The sequence below is a fragment of the Nerophis ophidion genome, linkage group LG06 (assembly GCF_033978795.1).
Source record: "Nerophis ophidion isolate RoL-2023_Sa linkage group LG06, RoL_Noph_v1.0, whole genome shotgun sequence".
Taxonomy (NCBI): Eukaryota; Metazoa; Chordata; class Actinopteri; order Syngnathiformes; family Syngnathidae; genus Nerophis; species Nerophis ophidion.
The window spans coordinates 29,487,236-29,505,306 of NC_084616.1; the positions used below are offsets into that span (position 1 = coordinate 29,487,236).

Sequence of the window (18,071 nt, forward strand, 5' to 3'; positions counted from 1 at the left end):
CTTAAATGGCAACGCACCATCTCAGCCAATACTGGGTGGCTACCCAAAGCGTGCATTTGGTACAACATTAAGATCATTCAATCCTGCCTGGTACCGCACACGACCATGGCTAGAGTATTCTGTGGTGCGAGACGCCTGCTTCTGTTTCCCCTGTCGGAAATATGGCAGCGCTGTTAATGTTGCCTCCCCTGAGGGATTGCCACCTTATTGTGGTCAGGGGGTTTGCGTGCCTCAGTGACTGTAAGAGCTATACCAGCAGGAGCTTAGTCTTCAGGTGGGACACCCAAGTTGGACAGGTCTGAAGGTAGAGGCCTGACAAAGTGCAATCCACTACTCCAGGCTGGGGTTGGACACATAGCTAAAGACCCATTTCAATGAAGAAATCATCGTTACTATAAGCACAGAAAAAAAGTGCTGGAGCCTGATGTGTACACATGATGCCCCCTTCACATTTCTGACTGCCCCCTCATATAACCATGCCTAGAACCGCCCCTGAGACAAGGTAGACTGCAATCCTTTCACAGAAGCTTTAAACTCATTTAATGTAACAAGGGTTTGAAGTTGAAGATTGGATTGTAGGTTATTCCAAGCCTTCGGTGATGAAAACCTAAATGCTTTCTTGCCCAGTTCAGTTCTTACTTTGGGGATGACAAATTGAAGAACATTAATTTAACGCAGATTGTGACTTCCTTGTTTTTTTGTTAAAAGACAAGATAGATAAGAAGGAGTGATACCCAGGATGGTTTTGTAGATGAACACATACCAATGATTGAGGCGTCGAGCACATAAAGATCCCCAGTTAACCCTTGAGTCTAAGACACAATGGTTAACAGGACATCTTTAAAAATCAATTACAAGTATCAAAAAATAGACATTATATTTTCTTTTATGGTTATCGGTTTTAAAACATGGAAGATTATTATTACCATGTTGTATTACTTTGCCATTAGTGAATTATACATGTTTTTCCTTTCAGAATAAAACCCCCAAAAATAGTTTGCATGACATGGCTATGGATTTAGGGATGTGGAATTTTCCTAAAACACGTAACAGTTTTAAGGCATTCTCCAAGTCTTGATTAAATTTACACAGTAAAATCAGAACCACCTTCTTTGTCAAGGCATTCTCCGATGATTTTGTACTGCACCAGCTCCTCAGTAAAAAAACATGGCCGCAAATATAGGTCATTCGATTCAATCACGTGGATGGGCTTTTAACCAATCACAACGAGCCTCGGGGGAACACTTCCGGTAGCTTTTCCTGTCTGTTTGTAAACTGAGCAAGAAATAGAACTCCGGCAAGCATTCATCCACACAATTGTCAGAATTAAAAGGTAAGAAGTCGCTACCTATGTACAGTTACCGCCCATTCGTATAATTGTTTCAATAAGAGGCTGTTGGAAGGCTCTAGCATAGATGGATGTGTTATGTTGTTGGCCGCACGCCCTGCCTGGCTGTTGTTGTGTTGTCTGGGGCGGGGGTTGGGGGTCCTGCGCGAGGAGCCCCCAAACCCAGCAACTGGCTAGCATATTAGCCGTTAGCCTTGTCTCTTTCACTTAGCGCGCACTCCGTCTTTTTCTACACTGTGTCAAAATTCTGCAAAAATAACAACTGACGACCGGGAACGTAATCTCCAGTCTTTTTGTACACAGTTCCTCTTGACGGTAAAAGAGTAAAAGCCAGCCAGTTTTCGGGTAAGTTGGAAGCTAGCAAACTTGCACAGTTGTAAAGGAGTCACCTTTAAACGAATGTGACCCTTAATTATAACCAAGGCTAGAAGCTGAACGAAATATCCATCCATTTCCTACCGCTTGTCCTTGTAAGGAATCGGCCTTTGAGGGACGCTTTACTGTTTTCTTAATCATTGGTACCGAAGTACATGTGTGTGTGTATACTGTATACAGTGGGGCAAAAAAGTATTTAGTCAGTCACCGATTTTGCAAGTTCTCCCACTTAAAATGACACAGGTCTGTAATTTTCATCATAGGTACACTTCAACTGTGAGAGACAGAATGTGAAAAAAAATCCAGGAACATTGCAGGAATTTTAAAGAATTTGTAAATTATGTTGGAAAATAAGTATTTGGTCAACCATTCAAAGCTCTCACTGATGGAAGGAGGTTTTGGCTCAAAATCTCACGATACATGGCCCCATTCATTCTTTCCTTAACACGGATCAATCGTCCTATCCCCTTAGCAGAAAAACATCCCCAAAGCATGATGTTTCCACCCCATGCTTCACAGTAGGTATGGTGTTCTTGGGATGCAACTCAGTATTCTTCTTCCTCCAAACACGACGAGTTGAGTTTATACCAAAACGTTCTATTTTGGTTTCATCTGACCACATGGCATTCTCCCAATCCTCTGCTGTATCATCCATGTGCTCTCTGGCAAACTTCAGATGGGCCTGGACATGCACTGGTTTAAGCAGGGGGACACGTCTGGCACTGCAGGATTTGATTCCTTGTCGGCGTAGTGTGTTACTGATGGTAACCTTTGTTACTTTGGTCCCAGCTCTCTGCAGGTCATTCACCAGGTCCCCCGTGTGGTTCTGGGATTTTTGCTCACCGTTCTCATGATCATTTTGACCCCACGGGATGAGATCTTGCGTGGAGCCCCAGATCAAGGGAGATTATCGGTGGTCTTGTATGTCTTCCATTTTCTGAAAATTGCTCCCACAGTTGATTTTTTCACACCAAGCTGCTTGCCTATTGTAGATTCACTCTTCCCAGTCTGGTGCAGGTCTACAATTTGTTTCCTGGTGTCCTTCGACAGCTCTTTGGTCTTGGCCATAGTGGAGTTTGGAGTCTGACTGTTTGAGGCTGTGGACAGGTGTCTTTTATACATATAACGAGTTCAAACAAGTGCCATTAATACAGGTAACGAGTGGAGGACAGAAGAGCTTCTTAAAGAAGAAGTTACAGGTCTGTGAGAACCAGAGATCTTCCTTGTTTGAAGTGACCAAATACTTATTTTCCACCATAATTTACAAATAAATTATTTAAAATTCCTACAATGTGTATTCCTGGATTTTTTTCACATTCTGTCTCTCACAGTTGAAGTTTACCGATGATTAAATTTACAGACCTCTGTCATCATTTTAAGTGGGAGAACTTGCACAATCGGTGGCTGACCTAATACTTTTTTGCCCCACTGTATATATATATATATATATATATATATATATATATATATATATACTTACAGTGAAGAAAATAAGTATTTGAACACCCTGCTATTTTGCAAGTTCTCCGACTTAAAAATTATGGAGGGGTCTGAAATTTTCACGGTAGGTGCATGTCCACTGTATAAGAGATAACTTAAAAAGAAAAATCCCAAAATCACAATCTATGATTTTTTTAACAATGTATTCGTGCGATACAGCTGAAAATAAGTATTTGAACACCTGTCTATCAGCTAGAATTCTGACCCTCAAAGACCTGTTAGTCCGCCTTTAAAAGTCCTCCTCCTCTCCACTGTATTATCCTGAATCAGATGCACCTGTGTGGGGTTGTTAGCTGCATAAAGACACCTGTCCACCCCATACAATCAGTAAGACCCAAACATTCAGCATGGCTAAGGTTAAAGAGCTGTCCAAAGACACCAGAGACAAAATTGTACAACTCCACAAGGATGGAAATGGCTACGGAGAAATTGCCAAGCAGCTTGGTGAAAAAAGGTCCACTGTTGGAGCAATCATTAGAAAATGGAAGAAGCTAAACATGACAGTCAATCTCAATCGAAGTGGAGCCCCATGCAATACATCACCTCCTGGGGTCTCAATGATGCTAAGAAAGGTGAGGAATCAGCCCAGGACTACACGGCAGGACTTGGTCAATGACCTGAAAAGAGCTGGGACCACTGTTTCCATGGTCACTGTTGGTAATACACTAAGACGTCATGGTTTGAAATCATGCATGGCACGGGAGGTTCCCCTGCTTACACCAGCACATATTAAGGCCCGTTTTAAGTTTGCCAATGACCATTTGGATGATCCAGAGGAGTCATGGGAGAAAGTTTTGTGGACAGATGTGACCAAAATTGACCTTTTTGGTCATAATTCCACTATGCATGTTTGGAGGAAGAAGAATGATGCGTACCATCCCAAGAACACCATCCCTACTGTGAAGCATGGGGGTGGTAGCATTATGCTTTGGGGGTGTTTTTCTGCTCATGTGACAGGACGACTGTACCGTTTTAAGGAGAGGATAACTGCAGCCATGTATTGTGAGATTTCTGCCAAAAACCTCCTTCCCTCAGTCATATCATTGAAGATGAGTCGTGGCTGGATCTTCAAACATGACAATGACTCATAGCACACAGCCAGGAAAACCAAGAAGTGGCTTCGTTAGAACCATATCAAGGTTCTGGAGTGGCCTAGCCTGTCTCCAGACCTAAATCCAATTGAAAATCTTTGGAGGGAGCTGAAAGTCTGTGTTACTCAGTGACAGCCTAGAATCCTGACTTATCTAGAGAAGATCTGTGTGGAGGAGTGGGCCAAAATCCCTCCTGCAGTCTGTGCAAACCTGGTGAAGAGCTACAGGAAACGTTTGACCTCTGTAATTGCAAACAAAGGCTACTCTACCAAATATTAATGTTGGTGTTCAAATACTTATTTTCAGCTTTTTTACACAAATACATTTTTAAAAATCAAAGATTGTTATTTCTGGATTTTTCTTTTTAGGTTATCTCTCATACAGTGGACATGCACCTACCATGAAAATTTCAGAACCCTCCATGTTTTCTAAGTGGGAAAACTTGCAAAATAGCAGGGTGTTCAAATACTTATTTTCTTCACTATATATATATATATATATATATATATATATATATATATATATATATATACATACATATGTGTGTGTGTGTGTGTGTGTGTGTGTATGTATGTGCATATATGTATAAACTGGTAAATGGGCTGTACAGGTATAGCGCTTTTCTACCCCTTTTTAAGGAGCGGAAGCGCTTCGACAGTATTTCCACATTCGCCCATTCACACACACATTCACACACTGACGGTGGGAGCTGCCATGCAAGGCGCTCACCAGGACCCATCAGGAGCAAGGGTGAAGTGTCTTGCCCGAGGACACAACTGACGTGGCTAGGATGATAGAAGGTGGGGATTGAACCATTAACCCTCAGATTGATGGCACAGCCACTCTACCAACTTCGCCACGCCGTCCCCATATATATATATATATATATATGTGTGTGTGTGTGTGTGTGTGTACATACGTACGTACACATACGATTGTATATAAAGATGTGTGTGTGTATATATATATATATATATATATATACACATACATACACACACACAGATTCAAGGTCAGAAGTTTACATACACTTTTAAAGGCCTACTGAAATGAGATTTTCTTGTTTAAACGGGAATAGCAGGTCCATTCTATGTGTCATACTTGATCATTTTGCGATATTGCCATATTTTTGATGAAAGGATTTAGTAGAGAACTTCGACGATAAAGTTCGCAACTTTTGGTGCTGATAAAAAAGCCTTGCCTTTACCGGAAGTCGCAGACGATGACGTCACAAGGGTGAGGGCTCCTCACGTCCTCACATTGTTTATAATGGGAGCCTCAATCAGCAAGAGCTATTCGGACCGAGAAAACAACAATTTCCCCATTAATTTGAGCAAGGATGAAAGAGTTGTGGATGATGATATTGATAGCGAAGGACTAGAAAAAAAAAGAAATAAAGTAAAAAAAAAAAAAGGCGATTGCATTGGGACTGATTAAGATGTTTTTAGACACATTTACTAGGATAATTCTGGGAAATCCCCTATCTTTCTATTTGGTTGCTAGTGTTTTAGTGAGATTAAATAGTACCTGATAGTCGGAGGGGTGTGTCCACGGGTGTCTTGAGGCCAGTCTCTGAGGGAAGTCGACGTCAGCTGCATGGATGGCGCAAGCTCAGCTGATCTCCGGTAAGAGGCGACTTTTTACCACAATTTTCTCACCGAAACCTGCCGGTTGACAAGTGGTCGGGAACCATGTTCGCTTGACCGCTCTGATCCATAGTAAAGCTTCACCTCCGGAAGTTTTAAACAAGGAATCACTGTGTGTTTGTGTTGCTAAAGGCTAAAGCTTTCCAACTCCATCTTTCTACTTTGACGTCTCCATTATTAATTGAACAAATTGCAAAAGATTCAGCAACACAGATGTCCAGAATACTGTTTAAATGCGCGATGAAAAGAAAAGACTTTTAGCTGCAAATGGTGCTGCGCTAATATGTCCTGACAGTCCGTGACGTCACGCGCACGCGTCATCATTCCGCGACGTTTTCAACAAGAAACTCAGCGGGAAATTTTAAATTGCAATTTAGTAAACTAAACCGGCCGTATTGGCATGTGTTGCAATGTTAATATTTCATCATTGATGTATAAACTATCAGACTGCGTGGTCGGTATTAGTGGGTTTCAGTAGGCCTTTAAAGAACATAATGTCATGGCTGTCTTGAGTTTCCAATTATTTCTGCATCTCTTTTTTTGTGTTAGAGTGATTGGAGCACATACGGTGGGGCAAAAAGTATTTAGTCAGCCACCGATTGTGCAAGTTCCCTCACTTAAAATGATGACAGAGGTCTGTAATTTTCATCATAGGTACACTTCAACTGTGGGAGACAGAATGTGAAAAAAATCCAGGAATTCATATTGGAGGAATTTTAAAGAATTTATTTGTATATTATGGTGGAAAATAAGTATTTGGTCACTTCAAACAAGGAAGATCTCTGGCTCTCACAGACCTGTAACTTCTTCTTTAAGAAGCTCTTCTGTCCTCTACTCGTTACCTGTATTATTGGCACTTGTTTGAACTCATTATCTGTATAAAAGACACCTGTCCACAGCCTCAAACAGTCAGACTCAAAACTCCACTATGGCCAAGTCCAAAGAGCTGTCGAAGGACACCAGGAAATAAATTGTAGACCTGCACCAGACTGGGAAGAGTGAATCTACAATAGGCAAGCAGCTTGGTGTGAAAAAATCAACTGTGGGAGCAATCATCAGAAAATGGAAGACATACAAGACCACCGATAATCTCCCTTGACCTGGGGCTCCATGCAAGATTTCATCCCGTGGGGTCAAAATGATCATGAAAACGGTGAGCAAAAATCCCAGAACCACACGGGGGACCTGGTAAATGACCTGCAGAGAGCTGGGACCAAAGTAACAAAGGTTACCATCAGTAACACACTACGCCAACAGGGAATCAAATCCTGCAGTGCCAGACGTGTCCCCCTGCTTAAGCCAGTGCATGTCCAGGCCCGTCTGATGTTTGCCAGAGAGCACATGGATGATACAGCAGAGGATTGGGAGAATGTCATGTGGTCAGATGAAACCAAAATAGAACATTTTGGTATAAACTCAACTCACCGTGTTTGGAGGAAGAAGAATATTGAGTTGCATCCCAAGAACACCATACCTACTGTGAAGCATGGGGGTGGAAACATCATGATTTGGGGCTGTTTTTCTGCTAAGGGGACAGGACGATTGATTGATCCGTGTTAAGGAAAGAATGAATGGGTCCATGTATCGTGAGATTTTGAGCCAAAACCTCCTTCCATCAGTGAGAGCTTTGAATGGTTGACCAAATACTTATTTCCCACCATAATTTACAAATACATTCTTTAAAATTCCTAAAATGTGAATTCCTGGATTTTTTTTTTCACATTCTGTCTCTCACAGTTGAAGTGTACCTATGATGAAAATTACAGACCTCTGTCATCATTTTAAGTGGGAGAACTTGCACAATTAGTGGCTGACTAAATACTTTTTTGCCCCACTATACTAGTTTGTCACAAAAAACATCCATGATATTTGGTTCTTTTATCAATTTATTATAGGTCTACTGAAAATGTGACCAAATCTGCACGGTCAAAAGTATAAATAAAGCAATGTTGACCACATAACTTTCCTCCTGAAGGTCTTATCTTTGTCCATGTGATGTCAGATGAAACAAAAATTTAGCTGTTTGGCCACAACGCCCAGCAATATGTTTAGAGGAGAAAAGGTGAGGCCTTAAATCCCAAGAGCACCATGTCTACCGTGAAGCATGGTGTAGTGGTATTATGCTCTAGGCCTGTTTTGCTGCCAGGCTAGTAAATGTGCCTCACAATACGAGGTCCTAAGTAGTCCTGAATTCCCTCCCGGGCTCGGGATCTTTCTGTGTGGAGTTTTCATGTTCTCCCCGTGACTACGTGAGTTCCCTCCGGGTACTTAGGCATCCTCCCACCTCCAAAAACATGCACCTTGGGATAGGTTGATTGGCAACGCTAAATTGGCCCTAGTGTGTGAATGTGAATATGAATGTTGTCTGTTTTGGCCCTGTGCTGAGGTGGCGACTTGTCCAGGGTGTACACCGCCTTCCGCCTGAATGCAGCTGAGATAGGCTCCAGCACCCTCTGCAGCCTCGAAAGGGACAAGCAGTAGAAAATGGATGGATGGAACTGGTGCTTTACAGGGAGTATATGGGACAATGAAAAAGCAGGATTACCTCCAAATTCTTCAGGACAACCTAAAATCATCAGACCAGAGGTTGGGTCTTGGGTCGGCATAGCTCGGTTGGTAGAGTGGCTGTGCCAGCAACTTGAGGGTTGCAGGTACGATTCCCGCTTGTGCCATCCTAGTCACTGCCGTTGTGTCCTTGGGCAAGACACTTTACCCACCTGCTCCCAGTGCCACCCACACTGGTTTAAATGTAATTTAGAGATTGGGTGTCACTATGTAAAGCGCTTTGAGTCACTTGAGAAAAGCTCTATATAAATATACTTCACTACTTCACTTCTTGGGTGCAGTTGGGTGTTCCTACAGGACAATAACCCCAAACACACGTCAAAAGTGGCAAAGGAATGGCTAAATTAGGCTGGAATTATGGTTTTTGATTGGCCTTCCCAAAGTCCTGACTTAAACTCCATTGAGAACATGTGGACAATGCTGAAGAAACAAGTCCATGTCAGAAAACCAACAAATGTAGCAGAACTGCACCAATTTTCTCTAGAGGAGTGGTCAAAAATTCTACCAGAAGCTTGTGGATGGCTACAAAAAGCCTCTTATTGCAGTGAAACTTGCCAAGGGACATGTAACCAAATATTAACATTGCTGTATGTATACTTTTGATCCAGCAGATTTGGTCACATTTTCAGTAGACCCATAATACATACATAAAAGAGCCAAACTTCATGAATGTTTTTTGTGACAAACAAGTATGTGCTCCAATCACTCTATCACAAAAAAAGAGTTGCAGAAATAATTGGAAACTCAAGAGGAGTATATGTATGTATGTATGTATGTATGTATGTATGTATGTATGTGTATATATATAGACTAGTCCCAGGTTTAGAATGTAACTACTACATGCATGATGAAAAATTAACATTACAGTTGAAAAGGGAACAGGAATGTGAAGATGTAATGTAAATGTTCAGATTGTGGAGCATTCTAGGGTGAGAGAGCCCTCTTCTGGATAAACAGTTCAGTGTTTTTGTTCAAAACACATTTTGTATTTCAGAAAACTTCTGTTACCTGTGTACTTCCTGTGTAAGTTTGTATTAAATACTATGCCCTTGTGTGTTCTGTCTGGACAAAGAACACTTGTTTATTTTATTAAATTGCAGCAAAGTTGCAGACACGTTTTTTGGTACTGCTTATTATAAATACTTTTAACATGACATGACTTGAATAGCATTTTAATTCACAGTACTGAACACAGAAATTAAATAAACCCATCCATCCATCCATTTTCTACCCCGTATTCCCTTTCGGGGTCGCGGGGGGCGCTGGCGCCTATCTCAGCTACAATCGGGCGGAAGGCGGGGTACAGCCTGGAGAAGTCGCCACCTCATCATCTACTTTAAAATAGTTTTTGCAATCATTAAAATAAAGCAGCAAATAAAATATGTATTTTGAAGCTTGCTTCATGACTGCAATATTTCTCTCACACAAGTGTTATCAATGCTACAATGACGCATCCTTGTATTTAATCATTCAATTCCCCTATCTGTTTCTTTTTTTGTTGTTATTTTCTGGTGGCCATCCAATCATATAATGTACAATAAAACATTGAGGCTGACCCAATAACCGGTGGATAAAATGCATATATTATAGTGCTACACCTGAATCCCTAACCTGTTGTATGCCCTTGATTGATGAGATATTAGATGAACTAGAATACACCTGGGATTCCAGCTCCTGAATGAGGCATGTAGCTTTATGTTGTCATGCTTCTACTTTCAGGCTTTGGCCTTCATGATTTGGGTGGGTGTGGTCTCCTCTGTTAATCCTCATCTGACTGAAGTCAGCTCTGTACCCCCTCAAATACACATACATTCAAAGCACGGCGATGACACACCATTCAAACAACTCTGTTCAAGGCCAAATGAAATGGGTCAGTGAAAGTCTCTTCATCTGTAGATTAAAGATTTTTAAAGTTGTGTTCCCAGCCCTGAAGCCTATTGTTCTTTCACATGTACCTCCATTTTTCACCCTCTTTTCCCACTCATTCACTCCACAACCTACTGTGATTTGTTGTTGGTGTTTATAGGCGGGGTTGCTGGGCTGTGAGGCGGTGTTTTCCAGCATGGCCCTGATGCAAGCCAACAACATTCCGGGTCAGAAGAAGATGATGTCACACATGGGTCATGGGCACAGGGCCAGTTCCGAGAGCCACCATACCCATTCACACCATAGCCATAACCACCATGGACACCAAGGTCCCCATGCACACATTGGCCATTTGTCTGCAGGAAGCTGTCCACCACTGGTGAGAGAACTAAGCTTTAAATAATCTGATTTTGTAGTCAGTTTTGTACGGACCTGAAAATAAGCTAGGCCTTTTCTTTTCTGCTATTATTGTGTATACCTTGTAAATGAAAATCATGCAGTGCTACAGTGGTACCTCAGTTTTCGTCTACCCCATATTTTGTATTATTTAGTTTTCCAAAAACAAAGCCTAAAGTTTGCTCCTGTTTTCATATTATCTCTGGTAGCCCATTAAACATTGGATTTAAGAAATTAGTCTGTCTGCATAAATATAAATCCGCATATTGAAGTCACTAAAGGAAGTATTTCGCGACTGCTTTTTTATTGAGTAGTTGCAAAATAATCCATTATAGGCCCAAGGAAAGTTGCAAGATGTGGCATACTGCTGGGTTTTAGGGTCATAATAGTATGACGTGTTGTGCCGTAAAGCGCTGTGAAGCATATGCATGTGATTGCATTAGTTGATGTAAATAAAGTAGCGTTAGCAGTGCACAGAGTTGCTGACCATGCATTTGTGGATATACCTCAAGCACCATGATAAAATAAGTGAGAAACATTCTTGGACTCAAGAAAAAACTCAAACACGAAAGTAGTATCAGCTTGGTTTTCCTTTCCTCACTTCCCTTGCTAATCATCGCTGTCTTTGCCCACAAGCGTCTTTAATAAAGGTTAAACTGATGTTCAATATTCATTCATGCATTTCAGTCATTTGTATGTATTTTGCATTGCTTTCTGCATGTAAACTAGAATTCTTCAGAATAGAATAGAAAGCTTTATTGCCATCAAAGATGAAAGTACGGCAAGATTTATTCTATATAAAATGTGTTGTGTTTTTCTTTTTGGTGTAAGGAACAGATTAGTTGGATTGAAAAAATTGCTCTGTTTTTGTCGGGCCTTTCGGAACAGATTACCATATTGAATAAAACTGAGGTACCCCTGTACTTGTTAAAAGTCGCCAAAAAATTGACATCTTACTTTGTCTCCAAGCTGATCCAAAAGGATGGAGATTACCACACCTCAAGAATTTTGGATGGAAAGAATATGCAACATAAGAAAAAGCACAAAAAATCTGGGTCTGTCAAAGTCAAGGAGGAAGTGCGGGTATGTGTTTCTCCTCAAACATAGACAATAATGCACCATACTATTATATACACTTTATGGATAATAATAAATTCACTTCTCAGAGTTAGTCAAACTGAGCACATTGACATCAAAAGCTTTGATTGCAGCCAGAAGAAATGTACTTTTCATGTCCTCGATAGCCTTTATTGCAGCAACTTGACATGGACGACGACGATGACAGTGCTTTGAAAGTTCAGAAGAACTTCATCTGTGACCACTGCTATGGAGCTTTCCGGAGCAGTTACCACCTTAAGCGACACATACTTACGCATACAGGTGGGGAGCCACAATTTAATACCTTTGCTTCTTTTCACTGATGGTTCTATTGGACACCCCATTAATAAAACAAATACAGTAAGTAATAGAAGAAAAACATTTTAAGAGATGAAATGAGCATAATGTGAGGTGTTCAAGTACATACAAGTCATTTTGTCTTGTGAATGTTCACAGGGGAAAAGCCTTATGCTTGTGACAGCTGCGAGATGCGCTTCATTCAGCGTTACCACCTGGACCGACACAAGAGGGTACACAGTGGCGAGAAGCCGTACCAGTGTGATCGTTGCAATCAGGTTTGTCACCCATGCTTTCTATAGTCACCAGCCATCACATCTTCACCATCCACAGTATCTCACACGAGTGATTATACTCTCCACAGCGACTAGTTTTTTTTATATCTTTCTAAGGGGCAAAAACTATAGCAATTGGAAACGACTTGTATAGTGGTATTGATTTATTGGCCTTTAACAATAATTCAACATACATATAGAAGTATATTAAGATACAAGCTGTCTTTGTGCTTTTTGTTAAGCTTTAGGCTGTGCGCATACATTTCAGTTGCGAGCCTCAATAGGCGATGCTGATTTGAGATACGTGTGTTGAGTTTCACTTAGTAGAACCTAATGAGCTCATAGTTGAGTTACTACTGTATATCTAAATGGTTTCAACCTAAGTGAGTGCACATGATGAGCATGTTCAAATAGTGTCCGAAATGTCAATATTCAGTATGAGTGCCATTGTTATCTATCACTGCCTTAATAGGAGGTAGGGGATCCCACCCTGCTTCAGTATGCCGTAGTAGTAATTAGGGGTGTAACGATTGATCGATACATCAATAGATTGATTTATATTCCTAAATTTCAAGTATATTGATCAGTGCTCTGCAAGTTTGCCTTTCAAGGGATAATTATTGATCCAAGATCGTTTAAAAAGGAATCATCGATTTTATTAACACTAGAAAAAAACGGATTTAAAAACCATAGACTTTATATAAAGTTTGGCACTTTTAATAATAAAGATGTTAGATGTTAAGTATATTTTCCCATCTGTGGCGTCATCAAAACAAAAATGGCAGATATATACAGGGGTTGAGAACAATCATAACAAACGCCAATGCAACAAGACAATAGTGTAATATCTGTGACATGTGTGTCTTTAAGAGTTGGAGCTGGGGTGTGTAACGTGTGTCAGTGCGGCAGACTAATGAACTTAGAACCGTGAGAGTTTGGGTGTCTCAGAGTGTATCTCTGACTGTTTCTCTTCTTCACTGCCGGGCATTAAAATACCATAACTTTCAGCTAACGAACGATTGCAAAAGCCACAATAAATACCAACGACACAACACAACGATAAAGCTGCAACATAACATTAAATCACAGAAGAAGTAGCTGACACAATGGAAGTGACAGCGGAGCAAATTACTGCAACGCACCGACTCCGGGAACACAAGGAGAAGTCATGTCATGAGAAAGAAAGAAATAGAAGAGATGGATAAATGAGGCTATGGAAAATAGGAAGCAAGGGGCCAACACCATCAGCAGAATGAGGGAGCATACATACATGCTTCCACACACCTGGGACGCTGTTCTTCAGTGGCAACATCAGAGCGGGGAACACATACTGTATGGCTGGGTCGGGGAACTATATTTAGCAGGTAAATCTACTCTTAAAATGTTGGTTACTGTACTTTTATTTAAAAAATGTTGAATATTTAAAATAAGAGCCGAACATATTTCCTCTTGTTAATTCAACCTAAAGTGTTGGTTGCACTTTATTCAAATAAAATTTAAATGTATGAGCCATTAATTGTCTTTTTGCTTGTTTGTATCCATAATTCATGTGTACGTAATTCTCTTACAAAAAATAACAGGAATATAGGAAACTTTACCCGCAGTGTCCGGGATTCATTATTTACTTCACAGTCACACTGGTTGATATTTTTGGATAAAAAGTTACTGAATCGATTTCAACTTATTGAATTGTTTTGGATCATATTGTTCTCAAGAAAATATAATCTCTGAATCATATCAGTGACCACAAATATCGAAAAGAATCATTGTTAAAGGTAGTCGTTACACCCCTAGTAGAAATGGTTATTTAAATGTGAGGGGTAAGATAGACATTATCTCACAATTTGTCTTAGACTCAGCTACTGTGACATAAATGTTGAGGCATTTCAAGGATCCTTAAATCCTTGAATGCCTTAAAAGCCACAATGACAGCAAACAGTACATCGACAGGAAATCTCAACAATTATTTAAAAGTATTGCACATATCCCATACATACTGTACACTAATGGATAAGACACATACTAAAATACCTTTGCTCAAAGGTCATATTAGTAAAAAATACTATAAAAATTATCTAATATGGTGGCCAGTGCATGTAATGTGTGTTACTTTGTCTCTTCTGTGCCTTAACGTGAAAAGGTAGCATGTTAAAGTCCCACTCCGACTGAATCTTTCTTTCTATTATCTACTGCAGACCTTCTCAAGGACAGACAGGCTGCTGAGGCACCGTCGCTTGTGCACGGCCGGTATCCGCAAAGATGATTGTTGCGACAGTCGTACATCTGCATATTCGCAGGACACATCTGGTCACACAGCCTCATGGAGCCCCCTACAGCCTTCCAACAACCGCCTGACTGTCTGACCCGTAAATTCTTTCACGGTCCCCACCACACCCCCAAAATACTTAATAGACAGTTGAAGACTCAGTAGGTTGCGCTGATGTGCATCATCACTGAAAGCTAACACAACTTAGCTTATATTAATAGCTAGTGCAACCAGACTCCTTTTAGTTTGATTTTTGTACCATCGGTATCTTCTGTTCTTCCTTGTCAAGGTCAAAGGGGAAAGACTAAAGCTCCACCTCTCAAAAGGCAAGAGTCCACAATATGATGGCAATAAGTGAATGACCCTTGCACTTACAACTGATGGCGCTGAAGACTTTCATAGCGTTGTTTAATGAAATGTATTGGGAATATTTCTGACAGCATGTCTCTAATTGTCATGCTGAACCTAGAAATCAACACATTTGTAGCTCTATAGAGGTAATACCTACAGTTTGTTTCTAGTAAATAGCAACCCTTCTAATACTGTAGGGCAGTGCTAGTCAACTGGCGGCCCGGGAGTGACACAAGACCGGCCACCCAAGTTCAGTTTAAAGCTTGGGAGAAAAACATTTTTGCAACAAAGTTTTAGAAACAGGGCTCCTGTTGTATAGAGGAACCTTCACTAGTGTTAACCTATTGACACATCTTTGCATTGACATTTTAAGATCCTAAAGCCAAGTGTCCACTACAGAGGACACTTGTATTTTTTAAATAACAGGACTATTTTACTCAGAAATGTGTAACTGAACAAATAAGTAGGCCAAGAACAATTGTCCACTGCAGAGTCAACTAGTTCTCACAATAAGAATACGTCTTGCCCCCTGGTCTTTAGTTTTCTGGAAATGTGTTCAACTATTTAGTTGAATAGCCCAGCTGTAGGGTTTGTGTGACTAATGTAATTAAAATGTGCATTTTAAACTGTAAGAGCATCACCCCCATTAACTATTCACCTAGCTTATATCTAAATATGCAGCAAACACACTTACTGCTCCATTGTTGTCAAGTGTCTTGCAGTTAAAAAGTTGGTGAAAACCCTTGAGCTTATGTTTTGTTTTTTTAACACACGGCCATTGAAATTATTGGCTTTAATTGCTATTCTGCTTTTTTAGTGGTATAACTGCATTGACAAATGTCCTTTCAGACTTCGGCCAGGTTGTTGATGATTTCTCTTTATTATTTTTATTATTTAAATCAAATATCCTGCTCAGTTATATGACCTTTTTTCAGAAGCTTTTTTTTCTGGGAGTGGACCAAAACAACCAAAGTACAGTTAAGTTTTAGTCAGAGACAAGCTGGAAACGAGCTGGGCATTGGCTTGACATGATTGAATGTGAAGATACTGTGCCATGGTCAATTCGTCTCCAACTTAACACTTGGGCGTCTTCAGTGAAGATGTGTTTTTTATTGATGACATTCTGTAGGGACCTGTGTATGTCTTAATCTGCAAACACTTGTCGGAAGTATTAGTTTGGCTGTAGAACACTTAATTTTGTCGTTACCTGTCTAGAGTACTGCAAAAGTGTTTTATAGTTTTTTCATTAGTTCTGTTGCTACTTTAGAAGATATGAAAGGAGATGGAGCCCAATCATTGACAGTGCCCTCTGCTATTAAGTTAATATATACTGTATATTTAAATTGTGTTAGATGTAGACAACTTTATTTGTGGGACCTACATTCCAAAAAACTAAATATTTACCAAGTTATGAAATGTAGTTTGATGATTTCTTGTAAAATACAAAGCTTTTAAGTGGAAAAATTTTGAAGAAACCACTTACTTGCCTCTAGTACATCAGCCATTTTCAATTCTCATATTTTCTTTAATTTGTATACATGTTTGGATTTCATCTTTATTAGTTATTTCAAAGGTGAAATAAAGTACATTTTATAGCTGATAATATTGTATTGTGCATGGAGGTCCAGGGCCCTAAGTCTGAATAAAATGTTAATTCCTTTGGTAGCGAGTGCACGCTATGTTCAATAATTTAGAAGGACTCTGCAGTATATCTTAAGATACATCTTCCTATAGGGGTAGAATATTCCGGATATTCAGTGACACAACAGCCCTTCAGTTAATTCCACACTTCATTAATATTTTAATGCCCACTGTTCAACATTTATGTTGCACTTCGTAACACGTTTAATATAAATGAGAAACGACTTGTAACGGCTGTGCAAACGGATCTGTATAACAAGTATATGATGTTGGTCATTCATTATTCACAGACACAAGGTTTGCATAAAACAAACACTAGTCTGTTAAGTTTTATGCTTCTTTTTTTTTTGCAATTAAATGTTGCCAAATCAACGTGCTAATACTTGCATGCAGGTATTTCTGGAAGGGCTGAACCTATGTTGTATTTGAGTGTTGAAGATGTTTCAACTCGGTAAAAGCAAAAACTTGGTTCTGTCACCAGAGGGGGCTGTCTCTTAGTTTTCTGTCCGTGTGTCTCCATTGCACACAAACAGACATGGTACTTTGGCAGTGGAGCAGGGTGATCACTACTCCCCATAGACTCTGTATGATGATGATGATGAAGTCACCCTTACATACCACGCAAACAAGTCAACGCAGTCCCTATTGCAAAGTTCCATCAAACCCTTGGCCTACTGCTTGTCTCTTTTGGGGTCACGGAGTGTGCTGGAGCCTAGCTCGGCTGCATTCGAGCGGTAGGCGGGGTACACGCTGGACAAGTCACCACCTCAGGGGCAACACAGACAACATTCACACAGTAGGGCCAATCAACCTATCCCCAGGTAAGCATGTCTTTGGAAGTGGCAGGAAGCCGGAGTAGGTTCCGTTTGTATTCCAACAAGCTCAAGTACAAACTCTTTCTGAAAAAGTTTGTGTCTCAAATAATCAGAATCTTCTTTATAGGCCAAGTATGGATGACATTTTTGTATGGAGGAGATGATTTGTTCAAGTATATGCTGTCTTTTGGACTAATCAGTCTGCAGACTAAAGTGCAGCTTATAGCCTTTAGCACCCTCTTCAATGCTATTGACCAGTTCTTTAATTAAAGCATTAGGATAGGCTGCATGAGATCAGCCCAAAGACTGCTGGGAGTGCGCACTCGCCCTCATGGGAGACATCCCCTCCCTCGGCCGTCTGATTTACAGCACCCACAGGCCCCAGGCACTTAACAATGGACCTCTTTAAGTGAGGGAGATGGGGAGGATATCAGAAAGGAGGTTATAACACTCCATCTTCATACCCAAAGTGCTGAAATCATCCAGGTTTGAAATCATCTCAGTAAGACAGACCGATCATGGAGTCAGTCCAGAGATAAAA

At 40.5% G+C, this 18,071-nt stretch overlaps 1 protein-coding gene across 3 annotated transcripts; it reads left to right on the plus strand.

The window, feature by feature from the left end:
* The first annotated feature begins 1,197 nt into the window (after window positions 1-1,197).
* On the plus strand, window positions 1,198-16,739 carry znf740b (zinc finger protein 740b). Of its 3 annotated transcripts, none has more exons than XM_061903291.1 (7): window positions 1,199-1,333; window positions 10,245-10,395; window positions 10,552-10,770; window positions 11,757-11,870; window positions 12,032-12,167; window positions 12,342-12,460; window positions 14,653-16,739. In XM_061903291.1, the coding sequence occupies exons 2-7, from the start codon at window positions 10,351-10,353 to the stop codon at window positions 14,818-14,820; spliced, it is 801 nt and encodes a 266-aa protein (XP_061759275.1). In that variant the 5' UTR covers window positions 1,199-1,333; window positions 10,245-10,350; the 3' UTR covers window positions 14,821-16,739. The 3 variants fall into 3 exon arrangements, with proteins under 3 accessions (XP_061759277.1, XP_061759275.1, XP_061759276.1); XM_061903292.1 differs by lacking the exon at window positions 1,199-1,333 and adding an exon at window positions 1,486-1,693; XM_061903293.1 differs by lacking the exon at window positions 10,245-10,395 and having other exon boundaries at window positions 1,198-1,333.
* Window positions 16,740-18,071: the final 1,332 nt, after the last annotated feature.

Bases quoted from the DNA above. Each gene is read 5' to 3' on its own strand.
- znf740b (XM_061903291.1), top strand. From the start codon at position 10,351: ATGACACACCATTCAAACAACTCTGTTCAAGGCCAAATGAAATGG. The intron at 10,396-10,551 runs GTCAGTGAAAGT...TGGTGTTTATAG, and splicing joins TTCAAGGCCAAATGAAATGG to GCGGGGTTGCTGGGCTGTGA. The intron at 12,461-14,652 runs GTTTGTCACCCA...TATCTACTGCAG, and splicing joins AGTGTGATCGTTGCAATCAG to ACCTTCTCAAGGACAGACAG.